General features: G+C 42.3%; 1 protein-coding gene across 1 annotated transcript in view; it reads left to right on the top strand.

Moving 5' to 3' along the window:
- LOC106577179 (janus kinase and microtubule-interacting protein 3) overlaps window positions 1-24,912 on the top strand; it is a 231,518-nt gene that overhangs the window by 88,571 nt on the left and 118,035 nt on the right. Inside the window, 4 exon segments of the mRNA XM_045701109.1 lie at window positions 3,286-3,565; window positions 22,136-22,378; window positions 22,747-22,800; window positions 22,802-22,990. Coding sequence (XP_045557065.1) covers window positions 3,416-3,565; window positions 22,136-22,378; window positions 22,747-22,800; window positions 22,802-22,990 — 636 coding nt within the window. The 5' untranslated portion in view covers window positions 3,286-3,415.

Raw genomic sequence — 24,912 nt, 5'->3', positions numbered from 1 at the left:
GGTTTCATGTAGAACCCTTTTCTACATGGAACCCAAAAGTGTTCTACCTGGAACCCAAAAGGGTTCTCATACAGAGACAGCCAAATAACCCTTTTTTTCTGAGTGTAGACCAGGGTTATGGCTTTGAAAATAAGTCAAACTGGGATTAAGGTTTGTATTCATAGTTCAACTATAATGACAAACAAAACACACCTCTCTCTCTTCTCACCTAACCAAGAGAAGCATGCTGGTGCCTGGGACGTTTAGGTTGTGACATAAACAACACACCTCTCTCTCTTCTCACCTAACCAAGAGAAGCATGCTGGTGCCTGGGACGTTTAGGTTGTGACATAAACAACACACCTCTCTCTCTTCTCACCTAACCAAGAGAAGCATGCTGGTGCCTGGGACGTTTAGGTTGTGACATAAACAACACACCTCTCTCTCTTCTCACCTAACCAAGAGAAGCATGCTGGTGCCTGGGACGTTTAGGTTGTGACATAAACAACACACCTCTCTCTCTTCTCACCTAACCAAGAGAAGCATGCTGGTGCCTGGGACGTTTAGGTTGTGACAGATGATTTTCTCTTCTCCTCTGCTGTCAGGGTAATATGCTTGTATTTCTGTCTGTAGTTTAGATGTGTAGTTTTAGTTGGTACAGTACAGTAATATTAAATGCTTGCATAGCTGGCAGTATGAATAAATATAAAATGAGGAACCTTCCTCCTACGACAGGATCCCAGGGAGACATGCTCATTAAACAAACGCTGTATCAGCTAGCCTGACACACACACACACACACACACACACACACACACACACACACACACACACACACACACACACACACACACACACACACACACACACACACACACACACACACACAAAAACTCTCTCTCTACTGCACCTGCTGTCTCAACCTCGGCTATGAAAAACCAACTGACAACTGTTAGACTGGCTAGCAGTGTGTTCAGGGGTGTTAGACTAGCTAACAGTGTGTTCAGAGGAAGTGTGTTCAGAGGTGTTAGACGAGCTAACAGTGTGTTCAGAGGTGTTAGACTAGGTATCAAGTGTTAGACTAGGTATCAAGTGTTAGACTAGGTATCAGGTGTTAGACTAGGTATCAGGTGTTAGACTAGGTATCAGGTGTTAGACTAGGTATCAGGTGTTAGGCTAGGTATCATGTGTTAGACTAGGTATCAAGTGTTAGACTAGGTATTACATGGATATATTTAGGCTGATAGATATTCACATAGATGTACATATGGCAACCACCCGGTTACTCAACCCTGCACCTTAGAGGCTGCTGCCCTATATACATAGACATGGAATCACTGGTCACTTTAATAATGGAACACTAGTCACTTTAATAATGTTTACATACTGCTTTACTCATCTCATATGTATATACTGTATTATATTCTACTGTATTTTAGTCAATGCCACTCCGACATTGCTCGCCCTAATACTTAAATATTTCTTAATTCCATTCTTTTACCTTTAGATTTGTGTGTATTGTTGTGAATTGTTAGATATTACTGCACTGTTGGAGCTAGAAACACAAGCATTTCACAACACCCGCAATAACATCTGCTAAACATGTGTATATGTGACCAATAACATCTGCTAAACATGTGTATATGTGACCAATAACATCTGCTAAACATGTGTATATGTGACCAATAACATCTGCTAAACATGTGTATATGTGACCAATAACATCTGCTAAACATGTGTATATGTGACCAATAACATCTGCTAAACATGTGTATATGTGACCAGTAAAATATGATTCGGTTTAAAGGGAGTGGATCTGCCGTGGAATATGCATTAACATTAGTGTTCCCACTTTACACATAGTTGCTGTTATCTGCTGGTAGAAAAACTAACAGGGCAAGTCAAGGATGTTTTTATGTGCTTGAATTGTCGAATACAGGTGAATGTGTTTTACTTCACGTGAGCACAGCGGTCAGTCTGTTTGACCAGGCTAGAACGTTATTATAGGAGGCTGACGATGAGAAGAGGATTAGAGGATTGGGTCGGTGTGACGTGATGCAGATTTACCTTGTCATGACACAATGTTGGAGAAGACTTTCAAAGACTCCTGCTGTTTATACTATCCTAATCATTTAGTCTATGTTTTGCCTAGTCAACATTTGTCAGAGATTCCACAGAATGGGAAATCGAAAAGGCTTGGGAACCTGAAGTTACCCTTGGGAAGTGCTGGTGGAAACCGGTGCAAGGCAAGTCTGTCTGCAAGGCTGCTTGTTGAAACCGGTGCGAGGCAAGTCTGTCTGCAAGGCTGCTTGTGGAAACCGGTGCGAGGCAGGTCTGTCTGCAAGGCTGCTTGTTGAAACCGGTGCGAGGCAAGTCTGTCTGCAAGGCTGCTTGTGGAAACCGGTGCGAGGCAGGTCTGTCTGCAAGGCTGCTTGTTGAAACCGGTGCGAGGCAGGTTTGTCTGCGAGGCTGCTTGTTGAAACCGGTGCGAGGCAGGTCTGTCTGCAAGGCTGCTTGTAGAAACCGGTGCGAGGCAGGTCTGTCTGCAAGGCTGCTTGTTGAAACCGGTGCGAGGCAGGTCTGTCTGCAAGGCTGCTTGTTTATGCCGTTGTAGAGCCTGAATTGTTGACACACTTACAGTTTGAATAATTCTAGACACCCTCCCTATGGTTCATATTCCTGTTTATCACATAACTGTGTTTCTGTCTTGTGTTATTCTCCTCTTCCTCCTCCTCTTCCTCCTCCTCTTCCTTCTTCTTCTTCTTCTTCTTCTTCCAGGTGGAACAGAAGAAGTAGGCAAAGACTTCAAACACTTAAGTTGTTGTCTAACTTGTTATAAATGGATCAACAGTCTAACTTGTTATAAATGGATCAACAGTCTAACTTGTTATAAATGGATCAACAGTCTAACTTGTTATAAATGGATCAACAGTCTAACTTGTTATAAATGGATCAACAGTCTAACTTTAAAAACAAAAATAAAAATGTCAACTTTATTTAACTAGGCAAGTCAGTTAAGAACAAATTCTTATTTACAATGACGGCCTAATCTGGCCAAACCCTAAACTGGATGACGCTGGGCCAATATTTTGCCGCCCTTTGGGACTCCCAATAACGTCCATTTGCGATACAGCCTGGAATGGAACCAGGGTCTGTAGTGACGCCTCTAGCACTGAGACGCAGTGCCGTTAACCGCTGTGCCACTCGGCAGCCCCAACTTGTCAAAAAAGGATCAACAGTCTAAGTTGTTATAAAGGGAACAACAGCCTCTTTACTAAAATGTTGTGTCGTGTCTTGTTGTTCCAGGTGGCCCAGAATATGTAGCTGAGGACGGCAGGTTGACAGAAGGCTGAAGACAGTAGAGAAGGTTCTCAGGTGCTTCCTCCAGAGAGGTGGGGGGCTTGGGCCCTTGGAGCACCACCTCCAGGGCCTCACCATGTCCAAGAAGGGTCCCGGGGGGGCCGGGGCTGGGGGCCGAGGCAAGATGGAGAGGGCCGATACGTTGGCGGCCCTGCAGGCTGCCAATGAAGATCTGAGGGCCAAACTCACAGACATCCAGATAGAACTACAGCAGGAGAAAAGCAAGGTGGGAACTATAAGACACACATTGATTTAACATGTATTTGACCAGGAAGTCTCATTGATGTTAGAAGACCTCTTTGCCAAGGCAGGCCTGAGGCACTACAGTGGTTTTTAGATTGGTGTTTTAGACATACCCTCAAGGTAGATGTAGTGGTATACAGACAGGTTACCAATATGTCTGTGACTTTCAATATTTGATGAGGAGGAACTTGGAAAGGAGTGAAGTCTGTCTCATGGTGGGATAAAATGATGAAACATCCATGTTACCACTCAAAGCAGCCGCTGGCAGTATATTGTTTTGTATTTTTTATTTAACATGGCCAGTCAGTTAAGAACAAATTCTTATTTACAATGATGGCCTACACCGGCCAAATCTGGACGGCGCTGGGCCAATTGTGCACCGCCCTATTGGACTCCCAATCACAGCCGGGTTGTGATACAGCCCGGGATTTGAAGCAGGGTGTCTGTAGTGACGCCTCTAGCACTGAGATGCAGTGTCTTAGACCGCTGCGCCACTCGGGAGCCCAGTATCAGACAGACGTCTCTTCCACTGTAGATTATATTTTTCTCTGCACTGAACAATCTCCTCTATATTAACTCATTACAGGGGTAATGTGGCATTACTGTAGTACAGATTGGCTAATACGTATTCCTGTCTATGTATGAGTCACAAATGGATCCCTACTGCCTACTAAAGTGCACTACTATGGGCCTTGATCCCTATGGGCCCTGTAATATGCTGTAAAGGGAATAGGGTGCCATTTGGGAAGCAAGCCTATGTAATCTGTGCACGATAGGACTGTTTCAATGTCAGTGTGCTAGTTGACTGACAGCCTGAGGGGCTAGTGGTTCTGATAAGGGGGCATGCCTGACAATTACCTGACATTGGCTGTGTGTTTTGACTGACAGCTTGGGGAGCTAATTGCATAGCTGAGACTGTTACTGACATGTCCATGTCATTGGCCGTGTGTGAATGCCTTGTACAGGGGAGGAGCTGGGAGTACATTAGCTAACTTTCCACTGCTGAGTGTCTGTTTAACTTGTCAGGACATGCTTTATATTATGAGCCCCATTCTGTCAGTCTGGCTTTAGTCTCACATGAAAGTAACTGTGGGAAGAGACTAGCTTGGCTCCTCCGTTTGGTTACATTGACGAGGGACACCACACCAATATCGTTATGTTGTGATATGTTATAATATGTTGTGAATTTTATATGAATTGTCTTGATCACATATCCCATATCTGTCCCAACAGAGTAGTGGTCACTGGTCAGTATGGTATGATGGTAACTCCAATGTCTCTGAAACAGGTTTCTATTGATCTACAGTCAATCAAATCAAACTTTATTAGTCACATTCGAAGAATACCACAGGTGTAGACCTTACTGTGAAACACTTACGTACAAGCCCTTAACCAACAATGCAGTTCAAGAAAGAGTTAAGAAAAGATTTACCAAATAAAAAAATATGTATACAGTTGAAGTCGGAAGTTTACATACACTTAGGTTGGAGTCATTAAAACTTGTTTTTCAACCACTCCACACATTTCTTGTTAATTAACAAACTATAATTTTGGCAAGTCGGTTAGGACATCTACTTTGTGCATGACACAAGTCATTTTTACAACAATTGTTTACAGGCAGATTATTTCACTTAGAATTCATTGTATCACAATTCCAGTGGGTCAGAGATTTACATACACTAAGTTGACTGTGCCTTTAAACAGCTTGGAAAATTCCAGAAAATGATGTCATGGCTTTAGAAGCTTCTGAGAGGCTAATTAACATCATTTGAGTCAATTGGAGGTGTACCTGTGAATGTATTTCAAGGCCTACCTTCAAACTCAGTGCCTCTTTTCTTGACATCATGGGAAAATCAAAAGACATCAGCCAAGACCTCAGATCAAAAATTGTAGACCTCCACAAGTCTGGTTCATCCTTGGGAGCAATTTCCAAACGCCGGAAGGTACCACATTCATCTGTACAAACAATAGTCTGCAAGTATAAACACCATGGGACCACGCAGCCGTCATACCGCTCAGGAAGGAGACGCGTTCTGTCTCCTAGAGATGAACGTACTTTGGTGAGAAAAGTGCAAATCAATCCCAGAACAACAGCAAAGGACCTTGTGAAGGTGCTGGCGGAAAAAGGTACAAAGGTATCTATATCCACAAAAAAAACGAGTCCTATATCGACATAACCTGAAAGGCCGCTCAGCAAGGAAGGCCGCTCACTGCTCCAAAACCGCCATAAAAAAAGCCAGACTACGGTTTGCAACTGCACATGGGGACAAAGATCATACTTTTTGGAGAAATGTCCTGTGGTGTGATGAAACAAAAATAGAACTGTTTGGCCATAATGCCCATCGTTATGTATGGAGGAAAAATGGGGAGCCTTGTAAGCCGAAGAACACCATCCCAACCGTGAAGCACGGGGGTGGCAGCATCATGTTGTGGGGGTGCTTTGCTGCAGGAGGGACTGTTGCACTTCACAAAATAGATGGCATCATGAGGAAAGAAAATTATGTGGATATATTGAAGCAACATCTCAAGACATCAGTCAGGAAGTAAAGCTTGGTCACAAATGGGTCTTCCAAATGGACAATGACCCCAAGCATACTTCCAAAGTTGTGGCAAAATGGCTTAAGGACAACAAAGTCAAGGTTTTGGAGATACAAAGCCCTGACCTCAATCCCATAGAAAATGTGTGGGCAGAACTGAAAAAGCATGTGCGAGCAAGGAGGCCTACAAACCTGACTCAGTTAAACCAGCTCTGTCAGGAGGAATGGGCCAAAATTCATCCAACTTATTGAGGGAAGCTTGTGGAAGGCTACCCGAAACATTTGACCCAAGTTAACCAATTTAAAGGCAATGCTACCAAGTACTAATTGAGTGTATGTAAACTTCTGACCCACTGGGAATGTGATGAAAGAAATACAAGCTGAAATAAATCATTCTCTCTACTATTATTCTGACATTTCACATTCTTGAAATAAAGTGGCGATCCTTAACTGACCTAAAACAGGGAATTTTTGCTAGGATTAAATTTCAGGAATTGTGGAACACTGAGTTTAAATGTATTTGGCTAAGGTGTATGTAAACTTCCGACTTCAACTGTAAATAAAAAGTAACACAATAAAATAACAATAACAAGGCTATATACAGGGGGTACCGGTACCGAGTCAATGTGCGGGGGGTAGTCGAGGTAGTTTGTACATGTAGGTAGGGGTTAAGTCACAATCCCCATCAAGAACCTGTGAGGAGATGAAGCACCATGCCTGAAGAATGTTTCAGACAATATGATGTCACAATAAGGAAAGTTATCGCCCACTATGCAGGTTTATTTCAGACAATATGATGTCACAATAAGGATACTAATCGTCATGGTTTATTTTGACAATGGAGGCAGTTACCACTTAGCTGTCTGTCTTACATTACCCTGATTGTTAGGTCGCAGTGTTTATCTTTAAACATAATCATGTCTTTTTATCTAGTTCAGATTTATCTCAAAGTTTCTTGTTACTCTCTTGGATTTTTATTCATGGGTCATATGATACAATGTGACTCTTAGGATTTCTAATTGAAGATAAAATGATCTGGAATAACGTGTTGATTCTGCCACTGCATGGTCTTGCAGTATGATTGAGCATTTATATTCTAATAGATGGAGTGACTAGCGCTGGGCTCAGCAAGTGTCTCACTCCTAATGAATACACTCCAGTTTTATAGCTGCAAGGCAAGAAGAGCATTGTAAAACCTAATCTTTGACCCTTGTGAATAGTTGTATCTTGCAACGCAGAAATTGCTTATTTCCACTGTTGGTGTTGCTATCTGCTTGTTACTGTACCTTGGAAACCACCGATGAACCAGGAACGGAAATGGTGAACAGAAATGGGTCTATTTTTATTTTTTTTAAGTGTGAAATACAGCTGGGAATAGTCTCAATAATGTGAAGATGTAGATGATGGATCTGAAGAGGGTATTGAACCAACTAATAGCCCAGTAAAGATGCCTGTGATTAACAAGACAAATGACTCCTAATGCTATTCTACCATTCTACAGTAGCCTAGTCAGCCTAGTGTTAATGCTATTCTACCATTCTACAGTAGCCTAGTCAGCCTAGTGTTAATGCTATTCTACCATTCTACAGTAGCCTAGTCAGCTTAGTGTTAATGCTATTCTACCATTCTACAGTAGCCTAGTCAGCCTAGTGTTAATGCTATTCTACCATTCTACAGTAGCCTTGTCAGCTTAGTGTTAATGCTATTCTACCATTCTACAGTAGCCTTGTCAGCTTAGTGTTAATGCTATTCTACCATTCTACAGTAGCCTAGTCAGCCTAGTGTGTGTCTGATTAATGATTGTGTCCATGTAATCACAGACGACTCCAGTGTCTGAGTAAGGGGGTCAGCCCAGTGCACCTGAGTAAGGGGGTCAGCCCAGTGCACCTGAGTAAGGGGGTCAGCCCAGTGCTCCTGAGTGAGGGGGTCAGCCCAGTGCTCCTGAGTAAGGGGGTCAGCCCAGTGCTCCTGAGTAAGGGGGTCAGCCCACTGCTCCTAGGTAAGGGGGTCAGCCCAGTGCTCCTAGGTAAGGGGGTCAGCCCAGTGCTCCTAGGTAAGGGGGTCAGCCCAGTGCTCCTAGGTAAGGGGGTCAGCCCAGTGCTCCTAGGTAAGGGGGTCAGCCCAGTGCTCCTAGGTAAGGGGGTCAGCCTAGTGCTTCTAGGTAAGGGGGTCAGCCCAGTGCTCCTAGGTAAGGGGGTCAGCCTAGTGCTCCTAGGTAAGGGGGTCAGCCTAGTGCTCCTAGGTAAGGGGGTCAGCCCAGTGCTCCTAGGTAAGGGGGTCAGCCTAGTGCTTCTAGGTAAGGGGGTCAGCCTAGTGCTCCTAGGTAAGGGGGTCAGCCCAGTGCTCCTAGGTAAGGGGGTCAGCCCAGTGCTCCTAGGTAAGGGGGTCAGCCCAGTGCTCCTGAACTCTGTGTGCTCTGCTCCTGATGATCTGCAGCTATCTACCGCCAGTAACAGTCCATGTCAAAGGGACCATTGTGACATCTAATGTTAGACACTACTGTCTGTGTGTGTGTCTGTGGAGGCCAGGGGGTCCCTTCCCTGTTGTTTGGCTGTCTGAATGAACAATGCTCTCTGCTCTGCATGTATGACCCAACCAATGCAGGTTTAGTTATATACTGTAGAGCAAACTGTATGATATAACAGGTTTAGTTATAGATAACAGGCTGTGTGATATAACAGGTTTAGTTATAGATAACAGGCTGTATGATATAACAGGTTTAGTTATAGATAACAGGTTTAGTTATAGATAACAGGCTGTATTATATAACAGGTTTAGTTATAGATAACAGGTTTAGTTATAGATAACAGGCTGTATGATATAACAGGTTTAGTTATAGATAACAGGCTGTATTATATAACAGGTTTAGTTATAGATAACAGGCTGTATTATATAACAGGTTTAGTTATAGATAACAGGTTTAGTTATAGATAACAGGCTGTATTATATAACAGGTTTAGTTATAGATAACAGGTTTAGTTATAGATAACAGGTTTAGTTATAGATAATAGGCTGTATGATATAACAGGTTTAGTTATAGATAACAGGCTGTATTATATAACAGGTTTAGTTATAGATAACAGGCTGTATGATATAACAGGTTTAGTTATAGATAACAGGCTGTATTATATAACAGGTTTAGTTATAGCTAACAGGCTGTATGATATACCAGGTTTAGTTATAGATAACAGGCTGTATGATATAACAGGTTTAGTTATAGATAACAGGCTGTATGATATAACAGGTTTAGTTATAGATAACAGGCTGTATGATATAACATGTTTAGTTACAGATAACAGGCTGTATTATATAACAGGTTTAGTTATAGATAACAGGCTGTATGATATAACAGGTTTAGTTATAGATAACAGGCTGTATGATATAACAGGTTTAGTTATAGATAACAGGCTGTATGATATAACAGGTTTAGTTATAGATAACAGGCTGTATTATATAACAGGTTTAGTTACAGATAACAGGCTGTATGATATACAGGTTTAGTTATAGATAACAGGTTTAGTTATAGATAACAGGCTGTATTATATAACAGGTTGAGTTATAGATAACAGGCTGTATTATATAACATGTTTAGTTCCAGATAACAGGCTGTATTATATAACAGGTTTAGTTATAGATAACAGGCTGTATGATATAACAGGTTTAGTTATAGATAACAGGCTGTATGATATACCAGGTTTAGTTATAGATAACAGGCTGTATGATATAACAGGTTTAGTTATAGATAACAGGCTGTATGATATAACAGGTTTAGTTATAGATAGCAGGCTGTATTATATAACATGTTTAGTTACAGATAACAGGCTGTATTATATAACAGGTTTAGTTACAGATAACAGGCTGTATGATATAACAGGTTTAGTTATAGATAACAGGCTGTATGATATAACAGGTTGAGTTATAGATAACAGGCTGTATTATATACAGGTTTAGTTATAGATAACAGATTTAGTTATAGATAACAGACTGTATTATATAACAGGTTTAGTTATAGATAACAGGTTTAGTTATAGATAACAGGCTGTATTATATAACAGGTTTAGTTATAGATAACAGACTGTATTATATAACAGGTTTAGTTATAGATAACAGGCTGTATGATATAACAGGTTTAGTTATAGATAACTTGCTGAACTTGGTGACATCCTCACGGTTAATCCATTTTATTCTGCATTTACAGTATACCGGTATTGTCACGATCGTCATTTAAATAATCGGACCAAGGCGCAGTGTGAGTAGAGTTCCACATGTTTATTACAGTGAAACTTCAAAACAACAAATAATTAACGAACGTGCAATACGTAGAGCACATAGGCACTCATACAAACAATATCCCACATTGCAGGTGGGAAATAGAACACACTAAGTATGATCCCCAATTAGAGGTAACGATTATCAGCTGTCTCTAATTGGGAACCAAACACATACACCAACATAGAAATAAACTAACTAGAAATCCCCCTAGTCACGCCCTGACCTAAAACACCATAGAGAACCCCGAGGGCTCTCTATGGTCAGGGTGTGACAGGTATATAATATATTAGTAGTATTATTATTACAGTATATCAGTATATAATATATTAGTAGTATTATTATTACAGTATACCAGTATATAATATATTAGTAGTATTATTATTACAGTATACCAGTATATAATATATTAGTAGTAGTATTATTACAGTATACCAGTATATAATATATTAGTAGTATTATTATTACAGTATACCAGTATATAATATATTAGTAGTATTATTATTACAGTATACCAGTATATAATATATTAGTAGTACTAGTATTACTATTACAGTATATCTATCTATTATTTTGACCTAGTAGTGACATATATCATTTACGGCATAAATGTGTTTCATTCGGGAAAATCTTCTGTAATTACTGTATATAGTGTACAGTGTTTAGGCTTTACAGTATGTGTGGTCTTCTCTGTTGGGTGTAATTAATTTAACGGATGACTGGGTCACCATAGGACACACATGGGGTGACACCATGGCCCTCCGGCTAGACATGCCACATGTACTGAACCATCCCAGCTCCTGCACTGCTACACTGCTGCATGGCCAGCCTGTAATAACTCACTGAGGCCTGATGACAGCTAATATGTCATCTCATTTCAAATGGATGCTTCAGTCTCTCTGTTAGATCTCCACTTAGGTTGGGGGGTTCAGTTTTCACTCAGCGGTATCGCCTGCTATGCTACTCTTGATCTCAGGGAAGTCAATTTTAGGACTGACTGACTGACTGACAGACTGACAGACAGACAGACAGACAGACAGACAGACAGACAGACAGACAGACAGACAGACAGACAGACAGACAGACAGACAGACAGACAGACAGACAGACAGACAGACAGACAGACAGACAGACAGACAGACAGAGATATCATTCATCATCATTTCTTTGAAGGTGCCACGGCTCTCAGGGAGACTTGAGGGGCAAAGCTTGGAGTCCATATGGCTGGAGCTGTTACAAACTAATATATAGGCCTGCAGACTCTACAGACAGGGACCAGAGTTATGCTGGTTTACATGGCCTGCAGACTCTACAGACAGGGACCAGAGTTATGCTGATTTACATGGCCTGTAGACTCTACAGACAGGGACCAGAGTTATGCTGATTTACATGGCCTGTAGACTCTACAGACAGGGACCAGAGTTATACTGGTTTACATGGCCTGTAGACTCTACAGACAGGGACCAGAGTTATGCTGATTTACATGGCCTGTAGACTCTACAGACAAGGACCAGAGTTATGCTGGTTTACATGGCCTGTAGACTCTACAGACAGGGACCAGAGTTATGCTGATTTACATGGCCTGTAGACTCTACAGACAGGGACCAGAGTTATGCTGGTTTACATGGCCTGTAGACTCTACAGACAGGGACCAGAGTTATGCTGGTTTACATGGCCTGTAGACTCTACAGACAGGGACCAGTGTTATGCTGGTTTACATGGCCTGTAGACTCTACAGACAGGGACCAGAGTTATGCTGGTTTACATGGTCTGTAGACTCTACAGACAGGGACCAGAGTTATGCTGGTTTACATGGCCTGTAGACTCTACAGACAGGGACCAGAGTTATACTGGTTTACATGGCCTGTAGACTCTACAGACAGGGACCAGAGTTATGCTGGTTTACATGGCCTGTAGACTCTACAGACAGGGACCAGAGTTATGCTGATTTACATGGCCTGTAGACTCTACAGACAGGGACCAGAGTTATGCTGGTTTACATGGCCTGTAGACTCTACAGACAGGGACCAGAGTTATGCTGGTTTACATGGCCTGTAGACTCTACAGACAGGGACCAGTGTTATGCTGGTTTACATGGCCTGTAGACTCTACAGACAGGGACCAGAGTTATGCTGGTTTACATGGTCTGTAGACTCTACAGACAGGGACCAGAGTTATGCTGGTTTACATGGCCTGTAGACTCTACAGACAGGGACCAGAGTTATAATGGTTTACATGGCCTGTAGACTCTACAGACAGGGACCAGAGTTATGCTGGTTTACATGGCCTGTAGACTCTACAGACAGGGACCAGAGTTATGCTGGTTTACATGGTCTGTAGACTCTACAGACAGGGACCAGAGTTATGCTGGTTTACATGGCCTGTAGACTCTACAGACAGGGACCAGAGTTATGCTGGTTTACATGGCCTGTAGACTCTACAGACAGGGACCAGAGTTATGCTGGTTTACATGGCCTGTAGACTCTACAGACAGGGACCAGATTTATGCTGGTTTACATGGCCTGTAGACTCTACAGACAGGGACCAGTGTTATGCTGATTTACATGGCCTGTAGACTCTACAGACAGGGACCAGAGTTATGCTGGTTTACATGGCCTGTAGGCTCTACAGACAGGGACCAGAGTTATGCTGATTTACATGGCCTGTAGACTCTACAGACAGGGACCAGAGTTATGCTGATTTACATGGCCTGTAGACTCTACAGACAGGGACCAGAGTTATACTGGTTTACATGGCCTGTAGACTCTACAGACAGGGACCAGAGTTATGCTGGTTTACATGGCCTGTAGACTCTACAGACAGGGACCAGTGTTATGCTGATTTACATGGCCTGTAGACTCTACAGACAGGGACCAGAGTTATGCTGGTTTACATGGCCTGTAGACTCTACAGACAGGGACCAGAGTTATGCTGGTTTACATGGCCAGTAGACTCTACAGACAGGGACCAGAGTTATGCTGGTTTACATGGCCTGTAGACTCTACAGACAGGGACCAGAGTTATGCTGGTTTACATACACTAAGTTGACTGTGCCTTTAAACAGCTTGGAAAATTCCAGAAAATGATGTCATGGCTTTAGAAGCTTCTGAGAGGCTAATTAACATCATTTGAGTCAATTGGAGGTGTACCTGTGAATGTATTTCAAGGCCTACCTTCAAACTCAGTGCCTCTTTTCTTGACATCATGGGAAAATCAAAAGACATCAGCCAAGACCTCAGATCAAAAATTGTAGACCTCCACAAGTCTGGTTCATCCTTGGGAGCAATTTCCAAACGCCGGAAGGTACCACATTCATCTGTACAAACAATAGTCTGCAAGTATAAACACCATGGGACCACGCAGCCGTCATACCGCTCAGGAAGGAGACGCGTTCTGTCTCCTAGAGATGAACGTACTTTGGTGAGAAAAGTGCAAATCAATCCCAGAACAACAGCAAAGGACCTTGTGAAGGTGCTGGCGGAAAAAGGTACAAAGGTATCTATATCCACAAAAAAAACGAGTCCTATATCGACATAACCTGAAAGGCCGCTCAGCAAGGAAGAAGCCACTGCTCCAAAACCGCCATAAAAAAAGCCAGACTACGGTTTGCAACTGCACATGGGGACAAAGATCATACTTTTTGGAGAAATGTCCTGTGGTGTGATGAAACAAAAATAGAACTGTTTGGCCATAATGCCCATCGTTATGTATGGAGGAAAAATGGGGAGCCTTGTAAGCCGAAGAACACCATCCCAACCGTGAAGCACGGGGGTGGCAGCATCATGTTGTGGGGGTGCTTTGCTGCAGGAGGGACTGTTGCACTTCACAAAATAGATGGCATCATGAGGAAAGAAAATTATGTGGATATATTGAAGCAACATCTCAAGACATCAGTCAGGAAGTAAAGCTTGGTCACAAATGGGTCTTCCAAATGGACAATGACCCCAAACATACTTCCAAAGTTGTGGCAAAATGGCTTAAGGACAACAAAGTCAAGGTTTTGGAGATACAAAGCCCTGACCTCAATCCCATAGAAAATGTGTGGGCAGAACTGAAAAAGCATGTGCGAGCAAGGAGGCCTACAAACCTGACTCAGTTAAACCAGCTCTGTCAGGAGGAATGGGCCAAAATTCATCCAACTTATTGAGGGAAGCTTGTGGAAGGCTACCCGAAACATTTGACCCAAGTTAACCAATTTAAAGGCAATGCTACCAAGTACTAATTGAGTGTATGTAAACTTCTGACCCACTGGGAATGTGATGAAAGAAATACAAGCTGAAATAAATCATTCTCTCTACTATTATTCTGACATTTCACATTCTTGAAATAAAGTGGCGATCCTTTTAACTGACCTAAGACAGGGAGTTTTTACTAGGATTAAATTTCAGGAATTGTGGAACACTGAGTTTAAATGTATTTGGCTAAGGTGTATGTAAACTTCCGACTTCAACTGTAAATAAAAAGTAACACAATAAAATAACAATAACAAGGCTATATACAGGGGGTACCGGTACCGAGTCAATGTGCGGGGGTTAGTCGAGGTAGTTTGTACATGTAGGTAGGGGTTAAGTCACAATCCCCATCAAGAACCTGTGAGGAGATGAAGCACCATGCCTGAAGAATGTTTCAGACAATATCATGTCACAATAAGGAAACTTATCGCCCACTATGCAGGTTTATTTCAGACAATATGATGTCACAATAAGGAAACTTATCGCCCACTATGCAGGTTTATTTCAGACAATATGATGTCACAATAAGGATACTAATCGTCATGGTTTATTTTGACAATGGAGGCAGTTACCACTTAGCTGTCTGTCTTACATTACCCTGATTGTTAGGTCGCAGTGTTTATCTTTAAACATAATCATGTCTTTTTATCTAGTTCAGATTTATCTCAAAGTTTCTTGTTACTCTCTTGGATTTTTATTCATGGGTCATATGATACAATGTGACTCTTAGGATTTCTAATTGAAGATAAAATGATCTGGAATAACGTGTTGATTCTGCCACTGCATGGTCTTGCAGTATGATTGAGCATTTATATTCTAATAGATGGAGTGACTAGCGCTGGGCTCAGCAAGTGTCTCACTCCTAATGAATACACTCCAGTTTTATAGCTGCAAGGCAAGAAGAGCATTGTAAAACCTAATCTTTGACCCTTGTGAATAGTTGTATCTTGCAACGCAGAAATTGCTTATTTCCACTGTTGGTGTTGCTATCTGCTTGTTACTGTACCTTGGAAACCACCGATGAACCAGGAACGGAAATGGTGAACAGAAATGGGTCTATTTTTATTTTTTTAAGTGTGAAATACAGCTGGGAATAGTCTCAATAATGTGAAGATGTAGATGATGGATCTGAAGAGGGTATTGAACCAACTAATAGCCCAGTAAAGATGCCTGTGATTAACAAGACAAATGACTCCTAATGCTATTCTACCATTCTACAGTAGCCTAGTCAGCCTAGTGTTAATGCTATTCTACCATTCTACAGTAGCCTAGTCAGCCTAGTGTTAATGCTATTCTACCATTCTACAGTAGCCTAGTCAGCTTAGTGTTAATGCTATTCTACCATTCTACAGTAGCCTAGTCAGCCTAGTGTTAATGCTATTCTACCATTCTACAGTAGCCTTGTCAGCTTAGTGTTAATGCTATTCTACCATTCTACAGTAGCCTTGTCAGCTTAGTGTTAATGCTATTCTACCATTCTACAGTAGCCTAGTCAGCCTAGTGTGTGTCTGATTAATGATTGTGTCCATGTAATCACAGACGACTCCAGTGTCTGAGTAAGGGGGTCAGCCCAGTGCACCTGAGTAAGGGGTCAGCCCAGTGCACCTGAGTAAGGGGGTCAGCCCAGTGCTCCTGAGTGAGGGGTCAGCCCAGTGCTCCTGAGTAAGGGGGGTCAGCCCAGTGCTCCTGAGTAAGGGGGTCAGCCCACTGCTCCTAGGTAAGGGGTCAGCCCAGTGCTCCTAGGTAAGGGGGTCAGCCCAGTGCTCCTAGGTAAGGGGGTCAGCCCAGTGCTCCTAGGTAAGGGGGTCAGCCCAGTGCTCCTAGGTAAGGGGTCAGCCCAGTGCTCCTAGGTAAGGGGGTCAGCCTAGTGCTTCTAGGTAAGGGGTCAGCCCAGTGCTCCTAGGTAAGGGGGTCAGCCTAGTGCTCCTAGGTAAGGGGTCAGCCTAGTGCTCCTAGGTAAGGGGGTCAGCCCAGTGCTCCTAGGTAAGGGGTCAGCCTAGTGCTTCTAGGTAAGGGGGTCAGCCTAGTGCTCCTAGGTAAGGGGTCAGCCCAGTGCTCCTAGGTAAGGGGGTCAGCCCAGTGCTCCTAGGTAAGGGGGTCAGCCCAGTGCTCCTGAACTCTGTGTGCTCTGCTCCTGATGATCTGCAGCTATCTACCGCCAGTAACAGTCCATGTCAAAGGGACCATTGTGACATCTAATGTTAGACACTACTGTCTGTGTGTGTGTCTGTGGAGGCCAGGGGGTCCCTTCCCTGTTGTTTGGCTGTCTGAATGAACAATGCTCTCTGCTCTGCATGTATGACCCAACCAATGCAGGTTTAGTTATATACTGTAGAGCAAACTGTATGATATAACAGGTTTAGTTATAGATAACAGGCTGTGTGATATAACAGGTTTAGTTATAGATAACAGGCTGTATGATATAACAGGTTTAGTTATAGATAACAGGTTTAGTTATAGATAACAGGCTGTATTATATAACAGGTTTAGTTATAGATAACAGGTTTAGTTATAGATAACAGGCTGTATGATATAACAGGTTTAGTTATAGATAACAGGCTGTATTATATAACAGGTTTAGTTATAGATAACAGGCTGTATTATATAACAGGTTTAGTTATAGATAACAGGTTTAGTTATAGATAACAGGCTGTATTATATAACAGGTTTAGTTATAGATAACAGGTTTAGTTATAGATAACAGGTTTAGTTATAGATAATAGGCTGTATGATATAACAGGTTTAGTTATAGATAACAGGCTGTATTATATAACAGGTTTAGTTATAGATAACAGGCTGTATGATATAACAGGTTTAGTTATAGATAACAGGCTGTATTATATAACAGGTTTAGTTATAGCTAACAGGCTGTATGATATACCAGGTTTAGTTATAGATAACAGGCTGTATGATATAACAGGTTTAGTTATAGATAACAGGCTGTATGATATAACAGGTTTAGTTATAGATAACAGGCTGTATGATATAACATGTTTAGTTACAGATAACAGGCTGTATTATATAACAGGTTTAGTTATAGATAACAGGCTGTATGATATAACAGGTTTAGTTATAGATAACAGGCTGTATGATATAACAGGTTTAGTTATAGATAACACGCTGTATGATATAACAGGTTTAGTTATAGATAACAGGCTGTATTATATAACAGGTTTAGTTACAGATAACAGGCTGTATGATATACAGGTTTAGTTATAGATAACAGGTTTAGTTATAGATAACAGGCTGTATTATATAACAGGTTGAGTTATAGATAACAGGCTGTATTATATAACATGTTTAGTTCCAGATAACAGGCTGTATGATATAACAGGTTTAGTTATAGATAACAGGCTGTATCATATAACAGGTTTAGTTATAGATAACAGGCTGTATGATATAACAGGTTTAGTTATAGATAACAGGCTGTATTATATAACATGTTTAGTTATAGATAACAGGCTGTATGATATACCAGGTTTAGTTATAGATAACAGGCTGTATGATATAACAGGTTTAGTTATAGATAACAGGCTGTATGATATAACAGGTTTAGTTATAGATAACAGGCTGTATTATATAACATGTTTAGTTACAGATAACAGGCTGTATTATATAACAGGTTTAGTTACAGATAACAGGCTGTATGATATAACAGGTTTAGTTATAGATAACAGGCTGTATTATATACAGGTTTAGTTATAGATAACAGATTTAGTTATAGATAACAGACTGTATTATATAACAGGTTTAGTTATAGATAACAGGTTTAGTTATAGATAACAGGCTGTATTATATAACAGGTTTAGTTATAGATAACAGACTGTATTATATAACAGGTTTAGTTATAGATAACAGGCTGTATGATATAACAGGTTTAGTTATAGATAACTTGCTGAACTTGGTGACATCCTCACGGTTAATCCATTTTATTCTGCATTTACAGTATACCGGTATTGTCACGATCGTCATTTAAATAATCGGACCAAGGCGCAGTGTGAGTAGAGTTCCACATGTTTATTACAGTGAAACTTCAAAACAACAAATAATTAACGAACGTGCAATACGTAGCGCACATAGGCACTCATACAAACAATATCCCACATCGCAGGTGGGAAATAGAACACACTAAGTATGATCCCCAATTAGAGGTAACGATTATCAGCTGTCTCTAATTGGGAACCAAACGCATACACCAACATAGAAATAAACTAACTAGAAATCCCCCTAGTCACGCCCTGACCTAAAACACCATAGAGAACCCCGAGGGCTCTCTATGGTCAGGGTGTGACAGGTATATAATATATTAGTAGTATTATTATTACAGTATATCAGTATATAATATATTAGTAGTATTATTATTACAGTATACCAGTATATAATATATTAGTAGTATTATTATTACAGTATACCAGTATATAATATATTAGTAGTAGTATTATTACAGTATACCAGTACATAATATATTAGTAGTAGTATTATTACAGTATACCAGTATATAATAAATTAGTAGTATTATTATTACAGTATACCAGTATATAATATATTAGTAGTATTATTATTACAGTATACCAGTATATAATATATTAGTAGTATTATTATTACAGTATACCAGTATATAATATATTAGTAGTACTAGTATTACTATTACAGTATATCTATCTATTATTTTGACCTATTAGTGACATATATCATTTACGGCATAAATGTGTTTCATTCGGGAAAATCTTCTCATTTCAAATGGATGCTTCAGTCTCTCTGTTAGATCTCCACTTAGGTTGGGGGGTTCAGTTTTCACTCAGCTGTATGGCCTGCTATGCTACTCTTGATCTCAGGGAAGTCAATTTTAGGACTGACTGACTGACAGACAGACAGACAGACAGACAGACAGACAGACAGACAGACAGACAGACAGACAGACAGACAGACAGACAGACAGACAGACAGACAGACAGACAGACAGACAGACAGACAGACAGACAGAGATATCATTCATCATCATTTCTTTGAAGGTGCCACGGCTCTCAGGGAGACTTGAGGGGCAAAGCTTGGAGTCCATATGGCTGGAGCTGTTACAAACTAATATATAGGCCTGCAGACTCTACAGACAGGGACCAGAGTTATGCTGGTTTACATGGCCTGCAGACTCTACAGACAGGGACCAGAGTTATGCTGATTTACATGGCCTGTAGACTCTACAGACAGGGACCAGAGTTATGCTGATTTACATGGCCTGTAGACTCTACAGACAGGGACCAGAGTTATACTGGTTTACATGGCCTGTAGACTCTACAGACAGGGACCAGAGTTATGCTGATTTACATGGCCTGTAGACTCTACAGACAAGGACCAGAGTTATGCTGGTTTACATGGCCTGTAGACTCTACAGACAGGGACCAGAGTTATGCTGATTTACATGGCCTGTAGACTCTACAGACAGGGACCAGAGTTATGCTGGTTTACATGGCCTGTAGACTCTACAGACAGGGACCAGAGTTATGCTGGTTTACATGGCCTGTAGACTCTACAGACAGGGACCAGTGTATGCTGCCAGACAGGGACCAGAGTTATGCTGGTTTACATGGCCTGTAGACTCTACAGACAGGGACCAGAGTTATGCTGGTTTACATGGTCTGTAGACTCTACAGACAGGGACCAGAGTTATGCTGGTTTACATGGCCTGTAGACTCTACAGACAGGGACCAGAGTTATGCTGGTTTACATGGCCTGTAGACTCTACAGACAGGGACCAGAGTTATGCTGGTTTACATGGCCTGTAGACTCTACAGACAGGGACCAGAGTTATGCTGATTTACATCTGCATTGCCACCGCTATCCCCTGTAACTACTGAAGAGATTTGTGCCATTACTGGATGAGAGCTTAGAGTAGACAACAGAGGATACAGTTATAACATCTGTAGACCAACAGAGGATACAGTTATAACATCTGTAGACCAACAGAGGATACAGTTATAACATCTGTAGACTAACAGAGGATACAGTTATAACATCTGTAGACTAACAGAGGATACAGTTATAACATCTGTAGACCAACAGGGGATACAGTTATAACATCTGTAGACCAACAGAGGATACAGTTATAACATCTGTAGACCAACAGAGGATACAGTTATAACATCTGTAGACTAACAGAGGATACAGTTATAACATCTGTAGACCAACAGAGGATACAGTTATAACATCTGTAGACCAACAGAGGATACAGTTATAACATCTGTAGACCAACAGAGGATACAGTTATAACATCTGTAGACCAACAGAGGATACAGTTATAACATCTGTAGACTAACAGGGGATACAGTTATAACATCTGTACACCAACAGAGGATACAGTTATAACATCTGTAGACTAACAGGGGATACAGTTATAACATCTGTAGACTAACAGGGGATACAGTTATAACATCTGTAGACCCCTCCCTCCCTCCCTCCCTCCCTCCCTCCCTCTCCTTCCATTAGTACTCTGTAATCTGTTGTTTCTCTAGCCATGCGTACAGTACATTGGACCATCTGTAGTGGTCCATTCGGTGCAGGGCTATTTGTGGTTGGTCTGCCTGGAGCAGCACCTGTCAGTCAGTGTTAAAGTGTTGGGAGAGACTCAATATGACCCTAAATGAACCTGTGGGTTACTAGGGGACACATACTATGTAGTATGACTAGAGCCAATGGGAACTTCTCTGCATGTAGGCTAGATATCAAATCAAACTTTATTTGTCACATGTGCTGAATACAACAAGTGTAGACTTTACTGTGAAATACTTACTTACAAGCCCTTAACCAACAATGCAGTTCAAGAAAGAGTTAAGAAAATATTTACCAAGTAGACTAAAATAAAAAGTAATAATAAAAAGTAACACAATAAAATAACAATAACGAGGCTATATACAGGGGGTACCGGTTCTGAGTCAGTGTGCTGGGGTACAGGTTAGTTAAGGTAATTTGTACATGTAGGTGGGGGTGAAGTGACTATGCATAGATAATAAACAGCGAGTAGCAGCAGTGTACAAAACAAATGACCTGACCCAACCTTCAATCTCTACAACCTACTGTAACAATGGATCCCCCTCATCTAAAGTGACAGCATAGTATGAATCCTGGGGTCATAACATCAAAGCTTTCAGCGTTTCAGAACACTGGCTCGCGTCGATCTGACTGAATGTGTTCTGAGTGGTTTTGCTGCTGGGCTGTGAGTGTCTGTGATGTCTCATGTCGCTCTGTCTGGTGTCTATCCGTCCGTCCATCTCTCTCTGTTGGTCAATAAGCTAGACATACAGAGAGGTCTGTCCAACTCTGGCTATGAGTGTATGTAATGTCTCTTGTTTCTCTTTCTTTCTCTCTCTCTCTCTCTCTCTCTCTCTCTCTCTCTCTCTCTCTCTCTCTCTCTCTCTCTCTCTCTCTCTCTCTCTCTCTCTCTCTCTCTCTCTCTGCTTTCTCTCAGTCCCCCCTCTCTCTCCCTGTCTCTCTCTCTTTCTTTCTTTCTCTCTCTTTGTCTAGGTTAGTAAACTGGAGAGAGAGAAGAGCCACGAGGTGAGACATGAGCAGCACAAGTCTACGGTGGTGGTGACTGAGCTGAAGGCCAAGCTCCACGAGGAGAAGACCAAGGAGCTCCAGGGACTCAGGGAGACGCTGCTACGGAGCCACGAGCTGGAGCTGATGAGGGTTATCAAGATCAAAGACGGAGAGATCCAGAGACTACAGGCGCTGGTTAATGCGCTGCGAGATGGATCCACAGACAAGGTACCATACAATACAACTTCACTGTCAGAATTGGAATCGGAAGTTCATATTTTTGCTGTCTTATATTATTCCCAACCCCCTGGACACCACTGATACATACACACACAGGAGAGAATGGTCCCCCTGGACACCACTGATACATACACACACAGGAGAGGCTAGATGCAGCACAGGTTCAGCTGCAGTGCAGCATCCCGGGAGATGTTTAGGTGGTCAAGGCCACAACGATAATGTTTTTTGTTGTTGTAATGTTCTGATATCAGCAGCCCTACAGTAGCCAGTTCAGTCCATCAGGGAACTTGCAGCAGCAGACCTTCTGGTTACTGGTCCACCACTCTAACCTCTGGGTAACCTCCCCTCCCTGTCAGGTGAAGACAGCTCTGTTTGCGGAGGCGCGTGAGGAGGCCAGGCGTGGTTTTGAGGGGGGAGAGGAGCAGACTACAGCAGGAGATCTATGAGCTGAAGGGCATGAAGAGACAGATGGAGGAAGCTCTGAACTTGGCCGTACAGGCAGACAAGACCAAGGCTTCTGAGATACGCTCCGTCTATCATGTACACCAGGAGGAGATCACCCGCATCAAGAGGGAGTGTGAGAGGGAGATACGTAGACTGGTGAGAGGGAGATTATACTTCTCATCACACACACACACACACACACACACACACACACACACACACACACACACACACACACACACACACACACACACACACACACACACACACACACACACACACACACACACACACACACGTGCACACACAGTAGAGTAGACCTCATTGCTTTATAAACTGTACATGTTATTTACAGTCCCATGATCCCTTCTGAATGAGAGTGTAATGGAGGGTGGATAACATGGCGTTTACTGTAATGGGCTTCAATGGGCTGTAGTGAGTAGAGATCAGGTGACCTGTGAGGAGAGCCCAGCAACAGTCTGAAAGTCCATCCCAAATGGCACCTTATTCCCTACATAGTGAACCTCTTTTGGCCAGAGCTCTATTGGTTCTGGTCAAGGTAGTGAACTACATAGAGAATAGTGTGTCATTTGGTACGCATCCTGATGTACTGAGCTCCAGGAGGTCTGGCCACCACTTTCCCTATAGTCTGGTTCACTCATCCATAGGTGTAACATATCAATGTATACACTCCTGAATAGAAATACTGGCAGCAATAGGCTAGCACTGCCCTAATACTGCCTCAGCAATAAGCTAGCACTGCCCTGATACTGCCTCAGCAATAGGCTAGCGCTGCCCCAATACTGCCTCAGCAATAGGCTAGCACTGCCCTAATACTGCCTCAGCAATAGGCTAGCACTGCCCTAATACTGCCTCAGCAATAAGCTAGTACAGGCTAGCACCAGCAGGCTATAGCCAGGTGAATGTAGCAGACAGGTTAGCATCAGCAGGGTATAGCCAGGTGAATGTAGCAGACAGGTTAGCATCAGCAGGGTATAGCCAGGTGAATGTAGCAGACAGGTTAGCATCAGCAGGGTATAGCCAGGTGAATGTAGCAGACAGGTTATCATCAGCAGGCTATAGCCAGGTGAATGTAGCAGACAGGTTAGCATCAGCAGGGTATAGCCAGGTGAATGTAGCAGATAGCCAGGTGAATGTAGCAGACAGGTTAGCATCAGCAGGGTATAGCCAGGTGAATGTAGCAGACAGGTTAGCATCAGCAGGGTATAGCCAGGTGAATGTAGCAGACAGGTTAGCATCAGCAGGGTATAGCCAGGTGAATGTAGCAGACAGGTTAGAATCAGCAGGCTATAGCCAGGTGAATGTAGCAGACAGGTTAGCATCAGCAGGGTATAGCCAGGTGAATGTAGCAGATAGCCAGGTGAATGTAGCAGACAGGTTAGCATCAGCAGGGTATAGCCAGGTGAATGTAGCAGACAGGTTAGCATCAGCAAGGGATAGAGCCAGGTGAATGTAGCAGACAGGTTAGCATCAGCAGGGTATAGCCAGGTGAATGTAGCAGACAGGCTAGCATCAGCAGGGTATAGCCAGGTGAATGTAGCAGACAGGTTAGCATCAGAAGGGTATAGCCAGGTGAATGTAGCAGACAGGTTAGCATCAGAAGGGGATAGCCAGGTAAATGTAGCAGACAGGTTAGCATCAGAAGGGGATAGCCAGGTAAATGTAGCAGACAGGCTAGCATCAGCAGACTATAGCCAGGTGAATGTAGCAGACAGGTTAGCATCAGAAGGGGATAGCCAGGTAAATGCTGTAGATATGTTTCTGTATGTGGGCTCTGCTGACTTTAATAGGGCAAGCTACAATATCTAGCTGCCAGTGAGAGTCATAGACAAAAGAGAAGAGGAGGAGGAGGAGGGAGGAAGAGGGAGCTCCATGGAGAATTATGACATCACCACATTCTGCAGATGAAAGCATATGGAAATAAGCTATTAAAGCAGAATTTAACATCTTAAAGACAGAGATGCTGGATGGATCCCCTAAATGCTTCTGAACATGAATGTGGGCTATCTAGATTTCAATGTTATGGCTTGCGTCTAAGACGGGTCCCTTATTCCCTA

This window comes from Salmo salar, chromosome ssa18 (assembly GCF_905237065.1).
Source record: "Salmo salar chromosome ssa18, Ssal_v3.1, whole genome shotgun sequence".
In the NCBI taxonomy this organism is placed as follows: domain Eukaryota; kingdom Metazoa; phylum Chordata; class Actinopteri; order Salmoniformes; family Salmonidae; genus Salmo; species Salmo salar.
Note: the sequence above shows the minus strand (reverse complement) of the source record. Positions and strands in the feature narration are given on the sequence as shown.